A 17,379-nucleotide genomic window follows, 5' to 3' on the forward strand; every position below is an offset into this window, starting at 1 on the left:
TGGTTTGAAGAACGCCATTTGTTATATATTAAGTTTTCCAGCCTAGTAACATACATATCTAGATATTAAGTATAAATACAAATATATATAATAAATATGAGATATAATTAGAGGGGAAATTACATCATACTTTGTAGAAAATTAAATCTTCGTATATTTAGCTTATGACTTCGATATTATAAATTACTAACTATTAAGTATAATTTTAAAATATATATATAAATACCAAATATTATATTTTATTATACGAAATACTAGAATTTCCTATACTTCTAACTCAAAATTCCAAAAACCTCTTGATGAGATTTTCCCACGGTGCAACCTGACATCTCTAAACTGTGCTCTATAAACTCTGCTCGATGATATTGAAGCGAAAGTCAAGTGACAGTCCCCCGAGCGCTGGGTAACTATAAATTTGAGCGGGAATCAATGGAATCAATTTACGCTTCTGGCCAGTGCAATGTCTGCTTTTTGCCGAAGTGGCGGCCGGAGGGGTCTGAAATGGGGGTTGGGGATCGGGATCGGGTCTGGGATTGGGATTCCAATGACGGTGAAGCGATGACGCGACAAGAGCGTTAGTTGGCCATTTGAAATGCACACTTGACATCCTGCGACACGCAGGTCAGGAGGATATTGCAGGAGGACATCGTGAGAAAGGCAAACAGAGACGTATATATAGAGCAGTCGGTGAAATCAGACATCAGGAATCAGAAATCAGGAATCTGGATAACCACCAACCAGCGGCGATTGTGGCGGGGATGGAAACATCATAAATAAATCAATTTGTAATTCGATGCGCGTAGCTAATTGATTTTAATTGTGCTCTGCGGTCTGTCAAACTCAATTTGGTTCACTCTTCGCCGTGCGTTGCGGATTTTTGCTGGACACAAAGCTTTTGCAGGACACGTACTCGCTGTCGTCTAATGGCACGTAAATAAGCCGTGGTCCCTGTATTCCAGTTCCCCTAGAATCAGTATTATTCGAGCCGGGAACATGGAGAGCAGGACATGTCCATGCCCTTTCCATGTTGCCATCGCCATCTGCAATGCAAATTAGTTGACTTCAATTAGCAGGCACTGCATCATTTCGCTGCAATTCAGCTACTGTTTCGCACTGTTTTGGTATCGGAAATACTAGGCCGTGTCCTGCCAAAGAAATAAAGTATCTAATTGGCCCTTGCAAAGGCCCATTGGCAATCAGAGCGGATGTTCGAGGGCCGGAACATGCGTGGGAAATGTTGATCGAATAATTGAAGGATCTTGTTGCGGTGCATGGGCTGGCCAGCTAATTGACGGATGTATATTCAAACGAATGTGTAGCTTGATTCGAGCTAGAAAATTAAAGATACTTCAAAAGCTTCCAAGCCATGTAATTATTACTGGTAGATACGTGTTAAGCGACTCAAAGAAGAACTTTAAAGACTCCAGACAAATACCATCTTTAAATATCACTGATAAAAAATGGTATTACTAAAATAAATATCTGAAAAAAAAATTCAAATATAAAGCTTAAAAATATTAGAAAAATACGATGTTTGTCATATTTACGTTAATTCTTTTTTATTTTAATGAAAAATAATTTTGTACTACTACGGTCTTTTATCAGTGATATTCACACTCCACTGCTTCCTAGCCTTTTTAATTGCCTGAGAAATTTGGCTATAAATAAGTGTAATTCCACTATGAACATTCGCAAAAACTGATTGTTTGTGGAAGTTAAATTGGATTAGTAAAGAGAGATACTTTCGCCTGCTTTCGCTTTGTCGATGATTCTTGTCGAAGTCAAGGATTTTCCGAATTCGCAACCGACACAGAGCCGCATAACTTCAGTTTCGTATTCTGATACATTCTGCTGCCATCATTTTCAGAGTGGCTGCCATTATTTTGGTGCTTGTTTGTTTGCAATTTAATTTAAATACACAACACAGAACTTTCCAGACGCTGGGCAAACGAATGGAAATTTGAATGTATTTTTATATTTGCTCGCCTTTATTTGCTAAAATATTTTCTATACGAAATCACGCACAATTCAGATGTTTCTTTCGCTATGCAACTTTATAAACAACAATACGTATGTTTTGGGTTTTATGTGGGGAGGATTGAAAATAGTACAGCGAAAGGGGATCCTTGTGTATATGTAGCACAATTATTTGTGATAACAGGCAGAGGAGAACGAACCCTCTTGGCGAAAAGGAAAAGAAACGACTTCTCTCGGCCGCAATTGAAAAGAAATAACAAAGCGCGCTTCAATAATTTCGGAAAAGCGTCGGGAAAAACTAGGAAGCACAAAATATAATACAAAATGCGCATGCAGAACGGAAATGGCAAAAAAGCGAAGGGAAAATGCAGGAAAAGCGGAACGGGAGTGTACATCGCATTGTACTAGATTCCTTCTTCTATATTTCTTTCACATCTTCCGCTGCGTAACGGCAAGTTTTTTCACACTTTGCCAGGCAAACTAAATGCAGACAATAACCAGAAAGGGTGGGGTGCTAAAAAAAGGTCCCCTTTGTTGCAAAAATGTTGAGTAAGAATTCTTAACGCCAAAAATCAACAGTCAGAATTTGTTGAATCGGAAAATCCCTTAGGTCACCGGTCAGAAAACCTAGCCAAAATAAAGGAAAATGGGACAGAGCTTAAAATTAGCATCTTCACATTTCAATAAATTCGTAGATGACCTTTATGAACTTACCTCAAAATAGATAACAATCCCACTTTTTCAGTAAAAACCCCATTTTTAAAATTAACACACATTTTATTTAATTTCACCACCATTTACAATATGCCCATACAAGGCTTTGATTTATTTACTTTAAATTAAATTAATTTAATATGTTTCTTTAAATATATTTTACACACATTTTCCTCTCCTCCTGCGAACACACTCCTTTGATTTCTGGCTTTATTCTTTTGTTATTCTGCTCTGTTTATTTTTCTGTTATTTTGCACATTAAAAGTAGAATCAGTAATTTCATGTACTTAGCATATTTTCCTTTTACTGTATCTCGTTCGTGTAAACATTTATATTTGAATTGTGTATGTCCTGCTTTATAGGTTTTAAACTCTTCTGTTCTGCTGTCCAACCTCCGGTTTCTTTGTTTACGACTAGGCTAGTTTATAAATGTTTGCTTAAACTTAATTTGTTTTTTACTCTTTAGCTCGCTAGTAGACACCACATCTCCGAGTGTGGTTTTTTGGTGTAAAACAAGGGTCAACATGAAAAGCAGTCGTCAAAAGAAGATACTTGAAACTAACAAAGTTGGGGTGTTCACTGGACCTGTTTAAATAATAAATGCTGAACTGATGGCTAATTGGTTTGCATCTGACTAAGAATTGGCTTCTAAAATGGTTTATTACGACTAGAATGACTTTTAAGTATGTTCAAATGCGGCGTGATAAACGTTTAATCAAGCCCTCCGTTCGCGTTACGTACAATATGGATCACTTAAATACTTATTAATTTCTCAGTTCCAGCAAAGCACCCCCAATACATCATCATATACTTTAAATTACTTAGGGCTTTAACTAACTGGTAACACACACGCCTAGGCCAGATCGTCTGTCCTCGATTCTGGCCAGGCCAGTTGCTGTCGGGACGCCTTGGAGGCGCTGCAGCTGGACAGGGGAGCTGGACGCCGGTGGAGCTGCTCCCGGGAATGTGCCATCGAGGGCCTGACCTCTGACCTCTGGCAGGTCTCAAATGCAGCCTCAATTAGCCGGAATAAGCCAGCCAGGATGGCCATTATAAGCGGCGCCACATAGACGCCGGGCAGGAGTCGCGATGCCGCCGATGCCGAGGTCGAGAAATACGAGCTGAAAAAGTTCTTCAGGCTCGAGTCGGATGAGAGCGTAACTGCAAGCGGAAGAGCGGAAGTGCCGGCGAAAAACCGGAAACGGAAGTCAGTTGGATCTGGTGTAATTGAGTCGCGGCCATCGGTTTGGCGAACTTACCACGTGCCGGTATCGGATCCTTCTGCGGAGTGCCCAGCTCGATTTCCTTGTACTCCTGGTACAGATCCCCGATTTGCGCCGAGCAGCGCAACAGTAATCCCCCCGGATTCGGATTTGGGGCATAAACGGGTCCGCCGTGGCCGTAAACCGAGTTCAGACCATAAGCGCTGTTGTAGATGGCCGGATTCACGCTGGAAAAGTGAACGCCCTGCAGTTGCAGCTTCAGCGAGATCCGCGAGGCAATCAGATTATCGATGGTGCGTATGTACTGGGTGTCCACATTGGTTATCTATAAGAAAGAACGAATATATATATAAAAAAAATGTTAGAACATTTTTAGGGGAATACAATTTTATAAGCGATGGATCTTATATAAGGTTTTTAACAAACGAGCATGTCTTGTTCAAATTTAAATATATCCAAAGTTATTTTTGGCTCCACAACATTTGCCATAACAAAACAAAAGAATATTTATCATATTAGTTTAATTTATTCAAAACGGCTTAGGATTTGGTGTTTAAGGTCTTACACTGAAAAGTGAGTTGCAATTTCCCATTGTAATATTTTTAGAAAGGTGTTTCTTCCACACTTAAAATCAATTTAACTACTTTTTACTCCTTTCTTTTTATAATACAATACATATGATTCCAAAATAGAGGAGTTTTTACTAACTATTCCTAAATGCTTTGGCATTGCAAGTCTTATCTTGATTTAAAGACAAGTTTTTCTCAGTGGTTAGGGAAGCGTACAAGGGGATTATAATTTTAGACTGCGCCTGTTTATTTTACGCTCGCAAATGCATTTGCATATTTTAAGGCGCTCGAGGGGTCTGCGGCGAGATGGAGAGGCTCCAGCATTTGGCAACGTTTAGCCCTCACGCTCGTAATACTTTTGTTTGTACTTCTCCTTTTGGCCGTTTGGACGGACCGAGCAGAAGGAAAAAACTTTTGCCAGCCAGCATCTTGTCGCCATTTGCAAGTTGGCACAGTTTGCCAAAGAGCACAGTGGCGGCGGGGGAGGGGGCGTATCGGGGTGGCCAGGGATTTGCCACATGTGCTGGGAGACACTTCTGTATGCATGGAAATTATGTATCAAGGAACTTTATCTGTGTTAATGCAATGCAGCAAAAAGCAGCGGCGTCTGAGCACAACACAAACACACAAAAGGATGGAAAAATGAGCCGGAAACTTGGCTGGACGGAAGCATGCCCTTCAAAAAAACGAAATTCAAATAAAAGCGGAAGAGAAGTTTTTGAAAAATTAAAATTCTTGAAATTAAATTTCTTCTTTGTGATGCGTTTAAGGACTATTCAAATATCTTGATACTTTAACACAAAATTATTTTTCAAATTTTTATTTCTTTTAGTATTTTAATTGCTTCTAAAAGTTGTGTATATTCCTTAAGATAATTCCTTTATATTTGCTAATTCTAAGTAATATAATTAGGTTTATTATGAATCAGATTGTTCTAGACCTAGACCATTTGCGAATAAAATCTATGAGATAATGTTGATTCTACAACTATTTTTTCTGAACAGTACTTAATATTTGTTAGAAAAGCATATACCCTCTAATAACAGAGGGATGGAAAATGGCGCTTGAAGCCCACACAATTGCACACATTAGTGGCTCCAAGGACTGCGCCCAGGACATGGGACATTCGACATGGAACTTGGGATTTTGGACATGGGACATGGCCATCAGGGGCTCTACTGGCCTGGCTAAAAAACGAAAGCGGCCGAAAAACTGCAACGCATTTGACGAAAGTTTTAGCCAGTTTGTGTGCAGGCCTGGCCTGCTTTTCTGAGCCTTTGGTTCGGTGCTTCCTTTTGGAACTGTATTTCTTATGCGCCATTTCTGCCATTCATTTGGCCAGCATCCGTATTGGTCTGCATCCGCATCCGCATCCGCATCCGGATCTGTTTCTATATCCCGGCCCATGTCCTCGCTGCGTAAGTCCACTTTATTTGCGCCAGCTCTAAGATGCTTAAACTTGCATTTGGCTTAAATGCTGCCAGCAGCTCCTTCATGCGAGAACAGCTTTTATGCTTAATGGCAGTTATTTAGTGCAATTCACTGTAAAATTGTTGCCATAGGAGAATCTGCCACTCGCCATTGCCATTGCCATCGCCAAGTCTCTTTCCTTTTCCCAGTGTGTGTGCAAAAGGATTTGCGCTTTGATAAATAATTTTTCCCCATACGCATGTGCATGCCAAAAACCAGATGTTTAAGCAGCAGAAGTTCTCCGTCCATTTTCGTATTTTTCTTGCCCTACCAGTTTTCTTTATTTTTTAGCCCGGCTCTCTCTGCATCTCATATATTTTTAATAGTTGTCTCTGAAGAATTCAGGCCCAAAACTTATGTGTGAATTTCGGCCATGGTTGCACTTCGTGTTGCAGCTTAGCAGCACTTTTTGGAAATTGTCAAAAACTAATGGAGACTGGGTCCGAGATAAGCCAGAAATAAAGCTACTTTATGAGACGCTCCGGATCGCCTGGGTGTTCGTTATGGAACCCATTCAAGTAATCCGCTTTTTGCTTTATTTTATTTATTGCTGAAATTTGAGCACATTTGGGACATTTTTTGTTTAGAAAAGTTTGCGCAGCAAGGTATTCGTTTATGGAAACTCATGTATACCTCTACAAGAAGGTCACAGAATTTAGATTAGCACCAAGGAGAATCTGAACCACTTTAGTCATAAATGGAAAAAGCTTTGGATCGCTTGGGATTCGTTTTAAGAAATATATTTTTCTTGGTCAATTTTCTTTTTTGTTGATCACAAGTTTGGAAAATGGAATGTTCTTTTATTTGGCACTTTAAGGTGTTACGGTTTTAGTGGGGAATTATTATATGTATGTAGTTTGTTCACCTAAGTAATACACCTTTAAAGCTGATTAAGGAACTAAACAAAAATTGTGTTAAATTCATGTGAATAAGTCCAACATTATATACTGCAATTATTTTAATTGGTTTTTTTCAGAAAGAAAGTTATTATAAATAGATATTTATATTCTATATAAAACATTTTTAAGATATTATCCCCTCTCACTATCAGTATTTAGCTTTTAATTGTTCTACCACGAACGCACATCTGTGTGGCTTTTCATATTTGTGTTATGCATTTTAAATAAATATTCCATGTGAAACAGATTTGGCGCTTGAAATGCAAAATTCAAATAAGAGTTTAAGAGCTGCCTCTATTAGTTTTACTTATTTATCTGGTAACAAGACTGAAAAATATCCGAAATTTTGGTTTTTACCAATTTTATTCCCCCCGTGACACTTGCTCCGCAGGCATAAATTTCCATGCGTTCGTTCAACCGAAACCCTGGTGGCTCCGCCCTCCCAGACGATGCAAAAACACAATAAATATATTTTATATTTCATCCAATATAGTGCACAATTTGTCCCTCAACCCTATATGTATTCGTTCGGGTTTTTGTGTGTGCAATGCATTGCCAGCGTATCAATAACAAATAAATTGTGGATAGCACTGCAATATCTCTGCGAATGGTTACTGGTAACTGGTAGCTGGTTTACTGGCTGCCAAGAGTGTTTGGAGGTATGGCATATAGGGCAGCAGAAAAACTATGGCATGAAGGAGCTGCCAACTGCTGGCTACGAAGCTTTTTTCAATTTTCCGCTAAATTTGGCAGGGCTCAAGTGCTATTTGTCTTCATTAATGCGAATGCGCCTAGAACTTTGGCAGGCGCCCCTGGAAGATTCCTTGGTTCGTTCAACCCTGATGATGGCAAATTCTGCGTGGCATTTTTAAGCCGACGCCAAATGACATGCAGCAGTTATTAATTGGCAATTTACATGCCGAATGATTAATGCCTGGGCCCCAGGGTGGAAACAGCCAGGGTCTCGAAATGGAGCCACAGCAGCAGTCTTAAACCGAAGGCACATATGTCACCGGGGTGGATGTTGAAGTACACATAAGGACAGAAAAACAGAAACAAACATTTTGAAATATTGAACTAAGAGCTTTTTCTTCTGCTACCAAAAAAAGGATCTACTCCTAATAAAAGTATGTTTTAAGTAAACAAAATTTATCAAATGAAAGTAGCATTAAGGAATATCAATATTGTCTTTAATGTGATATTATTAAAATGAAATGTAAACTCATTTTGGCCTTAACTATACATACCTATCCTAATTTTACATCATTTAAATCATACACTTAACATTCTTTGTGTAATGAATAGGAATATTATAACTTTTATAGTGTTATATATAAAAACAAGGAAGAACGCTATAGTCGAGTACCTCGACTATCAGATACCCGTTACTCAGCTAAAGGGACCAAAGGAAAATGGAGATATGCAAGCAGCAAAGCGAGATTGAAATGCGCCACCTACCGGCGGTAGACAGATTTAAGCGTTGTGGGCGTTAGAGTGGGCGTGCCAAAGTTTTTTTTAGATTAATCGATAGGTATTGACAAGACCAATAAATTTCAGTTAAAATTTTTGATGTAGCGTGAAAATTGTGGGCGCCACAGGTTTGGGCGGTTTGTAGGCGTTCTAGTGGGCGTGGCATATTCGCGTGACAAAATTGCGCTGCGCTTAAGCCTAAGGAATCTAAATCTGAAATCCCATTTCTCAATCTTTGATATTTTCCAAGATATCCGCGTTCATACTTACGATTTTTTGAAGTTTGTGGGCGGTTTGTGGGCGTTCAAGTGGGCGTGGCAAACTTTTATTTTGGGTCAATCGATAGGTATTGATGAGAACAAGACATTTCAGTTAAAATTTTTATTCTAGCATGAAAACTGTAGGAGCCACAGTTTTGGGCGGTTTGTGGGCGTTAGAGTGGGCGTGGCACTCTGCTGAAACAAACTTGCGCTGCGTAAGAAGCTCAGGAATCTGCACGCCTAATCTCAATACCCTAGCTCTTATAGTTTCCGAGATCTCAGCGTTCATCCGGACGGACAGACAGACGGACAGACGGACAGACGGACAGACGGACAGACGGACAGACGGACATGGCTAGATCGACTCGGCTAGTGATCCTGATCAAGAATATATATACTTTATGGGGTCGGAAACGCTTCCTTCTGCCTGTTACATACTTTCCGACGAATCTAGTATACCCTTTTACTCTACGAGTAACGGGTATAATAAGGAAAATCCCAATATATTTATCATTGTAAAATTGTTAAAAGCAAGGCTTTAGACGACCTTAAATTTTCTTGGTCTTTGAAACGATTTCCTTGCTTTTTGACCGCTGCTGTTCACATATAGGAATCGTTTTTCTGGCCTTGGGAATGAGGGAGTTTTGGGTCCGGACCTCTTGCAAATTACTCCTGTGGCATTTCACCGCAAAAACTTTTGTCAACAGAAAGTTGTGGCTCCTTGCCGGCGCACCTTTTAACGTAAACTTTGCAGGAAATGTCGGAAGTGCCTGAGAGTGAGGTGTGTGGGTGCGTGGGTGTTGGGTATCGGGTGTGTTTTCCGTCCACACACCCCTTTCCCCTCCATCATGTTGATTTGCACAGCATGAAATATTCATTTGTTTCCTGTGATCGGCAATTGTAATATATCTTCCTACTGCGGTATCGTTTTCTACTCAATTTTAGTCAATGTCTGCCACGTTTGCTTACTGTTTGTTGTCTCTCAGCCATTGGTTGCCATTGCCAAAAGTTCTCGATGTCCTTGCAGCTCCGTGTGCCTCCGTGTGGACCCCCTTTAGAGCCATCCCAGACCCCCTGTTGCGCCCCCTTAACCCGCAACAGCCCCACCGCACAGCATCATTGGCATTTGGAGAGGCATTGCCGATAAGCTATCATTTCATTTCCAGGCAACACAACCCGTTTGAATATTCTCCCCAAAATTCCCCTTCGTTCCGGCTGCCAGTTATTGCGGTACAAATGATTTGAATTCATTTATCATGTTTAATGCGAGATTGCCGAGTGCGCTTCTGGAATGTGGCAACCATTTTTCAACGGCATTGACAACAGTACAGCCTTTAGAGGACTAATAGAGAGCGTTTCCTTAAAGGGGATTTGTGCTAATAAAATCAGCAACCAGAAACACGGGTACAGTCTTTATAAAGATATAATAGAGAGGGCATCCTTACGTTTATAGAAATATTTTTTAATATTTGCTGCAGGCATTTTGTGGCTGTATTTTCTTTTACTCAAGAGCATGACCTTCGTTCAGTGATAACAGTATGAACTTAAATCCCATGCAGTCCACACACGCACTGGCTTGGTTGGTCCTGCCACCCGCATAATATTTTCCCAACCGCAAACCAATTGGAAGCTCTTGCGATAGAAAATTATGCATTCATCCTAAACTAAAACCCAACCATAAACAATTTTGCCAACCGCTCAGCAGGACTCATCTTCAGCATAGCAAGCAGCTCGAAAATCAGAAAAGGGAGGATTATGCAGTTGCACTTGCGTTGAATGGTAGAGAGCAAAAAAACGTGGGCAACCTGTTAAGCACGTGGAGCCAGGATCCTCAGACTCCTTAGTTTCGAGTGCCTCTGGCCCAGACGCAACCCTTTTCAAGCGCAAATAGAGCGAAAGGCTGGGGACTCGCCTTGACCGATTCTGAACCTGAACTGCTCTTGACATCGGGGCCTGGGTCGAAATTATAAGCAGGAAAATAGAGGGGAGCGAACATGTGGCATGCATATTCATAAAATTGCAATGGAACAGCTCGCAGGACAACAATGGCAGCACGACAGCAGCCAAAAGTGAAAATCCACAAGGAATGACAGCCCTGAGAGTTTCGGAAGGAGCCAGCACACAGCTGCGACTGGTCTCGATCTTTAGCGATGGCAGGTTGGCTTTTAATGGCCAACTCCTAGCTTTGGAAATAAAATCATTCAAAATTATATTGGTCTACTGAGGGTAAATTTGCTATTTGCCATTAGAAAGACTTCTTCGTTCCATCTTATTTTATGAATCTAAAATGTATTAAATATAAAATAACAGTTGATAACAAACCCCAGTTAACAAGAGTTTTGTAAAAAAGACAGACAAAAAATTTCCATTTTAAATTTTTAAAAATCGTCACGGGATTTCTTATTTTAAAGCTGATTAAATGGGAAATAATATATATTATCCTATTATCTACCCCTAACGGACCTATTCTTATAAATAAATATTTGTATTACACTAAGCCTCCCAAGAAGACTCAAACAATTAAAAAGAAGCATAATTCTCCAGCAACAAAAATCCGACAGCACTGTCTTTCGACAGAAGATATAGAGGTTGTGCTTGCGACCGCATAGAAATCTGTATTTCACAGTAACTAAATGACAAAACGGGCTTTTGGGGCACAGATGCGGTCGCCTTCCCTCGCACTCCGCCTCCTTCTTCACCCTTTGGCCGCCTCATATGCATTGTTAATACACATGACAATCCTTACGCTCGCTGGCAGGCTGTGAAATTGCGCATACGCCACGTTGACGGATGGACGAGCCCCCAAGGCAAAGGCTTGCAAAAACAAAAATCCAAAAAAGAATGAAAACACACAAGGAAAAAATAAAGCGGAGCAGAACCCTTTTGATTAAAGTCTTGTCCTAGCCCATTTTCATGTTCATTTCTCAGCAGAATAGACAAGCACTTCAAAGGCTCTGCTCGGCTTTGAACACAAAATAGCCGCTGACCCGCTGTCAGATTTGTATTCCACTCTCCCCAGGAACATGAAATAAATTGAAGCAGACCGTTCTGGCCAGGTCGGTAATATTTCATGGGAGTGATTGCGAGTCGAGTCGAAAGTACTCACCACCATGTTGTTGATGGTAAATGTGAGTTCTGCCCGCGGGCGCGACGGGGGAGTGCTGCAATTGGCCCGCAGGACGTCGCCGGGCTCGTAGCGCGTGTGTTCCGTGAAAAGCTGCGGACGCTTCTCGGGCAGCTCTGAAAAATGGGAAAAAGGGTAATCGAAAAGGTTGGTTAGTTTTTCATTTTTTTTAGATTATAAGTTGAAAAATATAAATAAAACAAGGAAGGAAGCTAACTTCGGGAGTTGGTATACCCTTCAGCTTAAGCCATATCATGCAATTAAAATCAAACTTATATTACAGATAGGGTATATTCGGAAGATTGTAGTAAATATATATACAGTTATATAGATGTAGTGAAATTTTTACATTAAAAATGCGATATTCTAAAATGTTATAATAACACCCTCTCCACAGGTATAAAAATGTGCTCATATTTTAACTCTCGTCTAAAATAAATATTTTAATGTAGAACGTTACAGATTTGAACCACAAACTCATAGAGGACTCCCACATCTAAATCGGGGTCCATTTACCCAAGTTATGGAATTTTGAAGTGCTGTTTTGGTTCCCATTCTGAAAACCTTTGGAAATACGGAAAATTCGAACATGAAAATGGATCAAAATATTGACCCTCGTCTATAAGAAAGATTTTAATGAAGAATATTAGAGAATTCAACCACAAACTCATAAAGGATCCCACGTCTAAATCGGTACCAAATTACCCAAGATATGGAATTTAAAAGTGCTGTTTTTGGTTCCCATTCTGAAACCTTTGGAAATACGGAAAATTCGAACATGAAAATGGGTCAAAATATTGACCCTCGTCTATAAGAAAGATTTAAATGAAGAATATTAGAGAATTTAACCACAAACTCATAAAGGTATCCCACGTCTAAATCGGGACCAAATTACCCAAGTTATGGAATTTTGAAGTGCTGTATTTGGTTCCCATTCTGAAAACCTTTGGAAATACGGAAAACTCGAACATGAAAATGGGTCAAAATATTGACCCTCGTCTATAAGAAAGATTTTAGTGTATAATATTAGAGAATTCAACCACAAACTCATAAAGGTATCCTTCGTCTAAGTCGGGATCCAAACACCCAATTTATGAAAATTAAAAGTTCAGTCTTGGGTTCCCATTCTGAAAGCTTTTGGGTTGACGGAAAAATCGAGCATTAAAATGGATCAAAAATTTGACTTTCGTTCAATAGAAAAAGGATAATGTAGAGTACTAGAGAATTCAACCACAAACTTGTAGAGGCATCCAAAAACTTGTAGAATGAGATTACTTCCCACAGGCCAATTAGAAATTTTAAGGAATTTCATAATGATGAGATTTTCTAGGAATTTGAAAAACTGCAGATGACAATTTTGACATTTCTTCTTTTGGAAAATGGGAAAACCCTTAGCTCGGGACAATTCAATTTGCTGACCCGACTGACACAAAACACATTAATAGGCGCATAAGTGGAGGCGGAAGCCCCGAGAACCCTTCAATCTCAACCGCAAGACGAAGATCCTGGCACTCGCCACGCCTAACTTTTTAATTAAGTCAACCGGGATGGAGCCTGGACGGGAACAACTACTACCACAGGACCCTAAGAGAGGGCAACAAAGTAACTAATGAAGAAAGTAATTTCCATGACAAAGGCGGCGGCAACTTTGCTCTTTTTCCCGCCTCGAGGCAACTTTTAGCTTTCTGGGTCTCTGTGTGGCTCGCATCCTAATCCCCATGCCCATTTTCTTGGCCGCCTGCGCTTTTTGCCTTGCAGATTTTGACCTTTTTGCGGGCCAGCATCGAATGGCTCTTGGCCGGGCTTTTGCCTCGGCTTTGCCTTTGAGACTCCACCGCCGAATTCCCCCTAATGAGGGTCAGTCTGCGAGGCACACTGTTGAAAAATAATAATAATAAGCCTTATTCAAGAATATTCAGTTCTTTAAGCCATCATACATCATTACAATTGGAATATCTTTAAACAATTTGAATAAAAATATTTAAAAATATTTTATATATATGAAATATATTTATTTGGTATATATTACATTATAAATATATACATTATATTTCCTAAATAATTTGTTTGTTCCTCTAAAATTTATTAATCTCCACCAGTGTAATTCCCCCCTTTTTGGGCTTAATTTAGCAGCTGACCAGCCTACTTTGCACTTGGTTTTAGCCTCGACTCGTGTCATTAAGTTATTAAACTTAAGGCTGCCCAAATGTTTGCCAACTATAAACTTTTGACTCATGCCAGCCGAAGAAGATGGGCTGCGGGGTCTGTGACTTAATGAAAGCCCGAATTAGCATAACTTTTGGGCCGGGCCACCGACCCCCACCCACTCCCACTCCCACCACCGCCCATTTACAGCCGCCGCCTCCCCCTGATGTCCTTGAAGGCGGCTGAATGCCTTGAATTACCCGCCCCGCAAGGACAAAGTGTTTATTTTATGTGCCACGCCGACGTCGAGACGCAGGCCTGGCCTCAGCCGCCTTTCAGTGGGCTCCACGCTGGATCCTTGGGCCGCAATCTGATTGCCACTTGAGCTCATTAACACACGATTAAACCTCAGAGTTATTTACACCGAGGACGAGGCGGCTGCATAAGCGAATGAGTGCGCACAACTAAACCTGGCTAAAAGCGACCGGCTGACTCGATGCATAAAACATCAGGCGGCCATCGGGAAAAACGTAAAAACTATGCGCTGAATCGATGAAATTAAAGCGAAAGTTTACGCAGATGAGACGACTGTCAGTCGTTAAAGCCAAGGAAATCTGATTTACCCAGCAAGAACAAGAAACAGCATGGTGAAAAATATCTGTCAATAAATTTTGTTGAAACTAGAATACCACAAAGTAAATCATACTTCCAATTAGAGAAATATTCACAATATTATTATCATCTGAGATGGTAGCATTTAAATCAAGGCTACCAATTTTATTGATAGTATTTGTTATAATATTCTTTATCATTTTTTAGTTTGGTCAAGAAACATTTTTCTGTGGCTAAATAAATTTAAAAAAGTGTTTCTAGACCATGGCATCTTATTGTAATTTTTTTGGGCTGTGATTTTCCCTTGGTGTACCAACAATATGGTGTCCGTGGCTGTTTCTGCCTGCTGTTGGCTACAGTAATTTATTGTTTAGCCGGCAAGTTATTGGGGTTTTAGTGTCGACGACATTAGGCCTAAGCCGCAGAAGCCTACAGGCGAAAACACACAGCCAAACGAACTTACAGCCCGCAAGATATAGATACCCAGTCGGGGCATAACCGCCAAAGCCCGAGATTTGAGGCTGGTTTGGCTGGGGCTGTCAGTGTGTCAGTTCCCGACTGGCTTATCCAGCATTGATGTATGTATGTAGGTCTCAAGGACCAAGGACCGAGGGCTGAGGGCAGAGGACCCAGGACCAGAGAGCAACCAATTAAATGCCGCAGCTTGTAATGAAACTTTAATCAGTTTCGAGGCGGCCTTGAGAGCGGCCTCATGAATTTAAAGCAAATACTATACACAAATACACGATCAAAGGCTTTAATCCCCAGATGCTAGTTACGCAAAAGCGGCCAATTAAATGGGCTAAATGCGGCGTTAAATATAAAGCAGCCAGCTGGCGGGGGGCAAAAGGCGATGGCGATGGCGTTGGCGTTGGCAAAGGCAAAGGCAAAACCAAAGGCAATGGAAATCTAATAAAGGCCAGGCCAGAACGGCAGACATCTGAATGTTTAATGCCGGGCAACAAGCAGCCAGTGAGCCATTAACCCAGACGAGCTCTCAATCAAACGCACGCACACACAGCGGGCTTTCCCCTCCGGAGGACGAAGGACCCTCGAAGGGGTTCAGGACATCGCGGGGAATACGAATACGAATAAATCCTGCCCAGCAAGTGGCATAAAAATCAGCGACTAAAGCACAATTTAGCTGTCGGAGCGCATTTCTCGAATGCTTGAGGCCAAGCGGATAGAAAGATTAACTCCGACGAGCGCTGAAGTTGCGCCATCGATTTAGGTCGCATTACGCATACGCCCCATATGGCTGCAGGAAACCACACAAAAAAAAAAAAACGAACAAGTGGATGCTTCATTGTTGTGCCTTTAAGAACCTGCACTTGGGATAAAATGGGGCTGTGAAATTAAAAAAAACATATCCGAAGCTACTTTAAAATTGCAGAAGTAATGCACAGTTCTAAAGAATTCGCTTTAAGGTGATTTTTTAATAGTTTCATAAATTTTGGAAGCCTGTTTATCGCCCGAATAAAATTCCTAGTATACCACTTTTGCAGCTGCTAATGGCTATTCAGAAGGCAAATAATTGTTAAGCCGAAACGGACTGGTGCTCATTGGATTTCATGGCCCTGGCGCGCTGATTAAATTCGTAATTCAGAGCGCGCCGCTCCACGCTCGTTTAAAGCGCATAAAGCCGTGAAATGCGTGGGGCACAGGTAAGACTACTAAATGACCCCAGACAAGGGGAGGAGCCCCGCCCACAACCACCGAACCACCGAGCCACCACCTCATTGCCGGCAAACCCGCTTATCTGGCAAAGACGAAATGGCCTGTTAATGACGCAATTTTCAGCGCAAAACTTTGGCAACCAGCAGAAACAGCTGCTGCGACCTTGGCCCGGCCAAAAACAAATTGCCAAGAAAGCGAAAAACTTTACCTCCCGGTCGCAAGGCAGCCACAGGATTCTAGATTCTGTATTCTGGATGGTGAAGTCTGAATTCTGGATTCGGCCACGGAACGCTGCCCGATGATCAAAGGCGAGTAATGTCAAAGGCTGCCCCGGTATAGCTGATACACTCACTCACTCACTCTGCGCTCCTTTGAAAGCTTTTAAGCGCACTTTAGGCCAATTTGGTTGAATCAGCTTAGAGTCAGACTTACCAACAACTTGCATGGTGTCCACTGCGGTGGCGGTCGAGAAGAGCGGGGCGTCGGCGGTCACTTCGCATGAAAAGTTGCCCGAGAGACCGAATCCCACGTTGCGCAACAGCACCTGGGTGGCGTTCGAGCTGCTTACCTGTTGAGCAAAGAGCAGAGACGGTATTTAAAACAGGGGATAAGTAACTGGTCTAAGCACCTATAGAACAAATTTGTTAGCAACCGACCCTTAAAGAGAGTACTTCCGTTTAAAACTTCAATAAACAAATTCCTTATCTATTTAAATTTATTATTATTATTAACAGTGCTTAAAAAATATAATGATTGATTGGCAAATAATTTTTTTCAGCATGGAAAAACTAAACAAAACATAAATCTGAGCTAGAAAATTATGCCAATGAATTGCTTAGATTGTCAGCTGTACAAATTTCCCCAATTTCCTTATCGTCCTTAAAATAGCATCTTCAAAAGTCTTAAAAAAAAGTAGTTTTTCTCTGGAAGCATGTGATGTAATGTTTAGAATATGGATTGGTGGAAATTAAAGTTTGATTACTAAGGTTATCAGCTGTATAATGCAGTTCCTCCTTCAGTAATGAGTGCTATTTTCAACGCACTTACTAAAGATACATCTTTTAAGATCCCCTTCTTTTTCACAAAAGCATTATAAAATGCTCTACTTTCGAAATAAAAGCAACATTTTAGTAGGTACCTAAGTATATTGACAAAGTCCTTTGTATTCGCCCACTTTGTAATGTTATGCTGCACTCGGAAAAACGATAAATCGACACCCACCTGCAATCGCTCAGCTGT

The 17,379-nt window shown here is 40.9% G+C and overlaps 1 protein-coding gene across 1 annotated transcript in view; it reads right to left on the reverse strand.

The window, feature by feature from the left end:
- Positions 1-2,733: 2,733 nt before the first annotated feature.
- Positions 2,734-17,379, reverse strand: part of LOC119563262 — a 50,988-nt gene continuing 36,342 nt past the window's right edge. Inside the window, exons 4-7 of the mRNA XM_037876576.1 lie at positions 16,573-16,708; positions 11,689-11,822; positions 3,951-4,239; positions 2,734-3,852 (exon numbers count right to left, since the gene is read on the reverse strand). Of these exons, the coding sequence (XP_037732504.1) occupies positions 3,545-3,852; positions 3,951-4,239; positions 11,689-11,822; positions 16,573-16,708 (867 nt within the window). The 3' untranslated portion in view covers positions 2,734-3,544. The remainder of the gene's footprint in view (positions 3,853-3,950; positions 4,240-11,688; positions 11,823-16,572; positions 16,709-17,379) is intronic.

Source organism: Drosophila subpulchrella, chromosome 3R (assembly GCF_014743375.2).
Source record: "Drosophila subpulchrella strain 33 F10 #4 breed RU33 chromosome 3R, RU_Dsub_v1.1 Primary Assembly, whole genome shotgun sequence".
Classification (NCBI taxonomy): domain Eukaryota; kingdom Metazoa; phylum Arthropoda; class Insecta; order Diptera; family Drosophilidae; genus Drosophila; species Drosophila subpulchrella.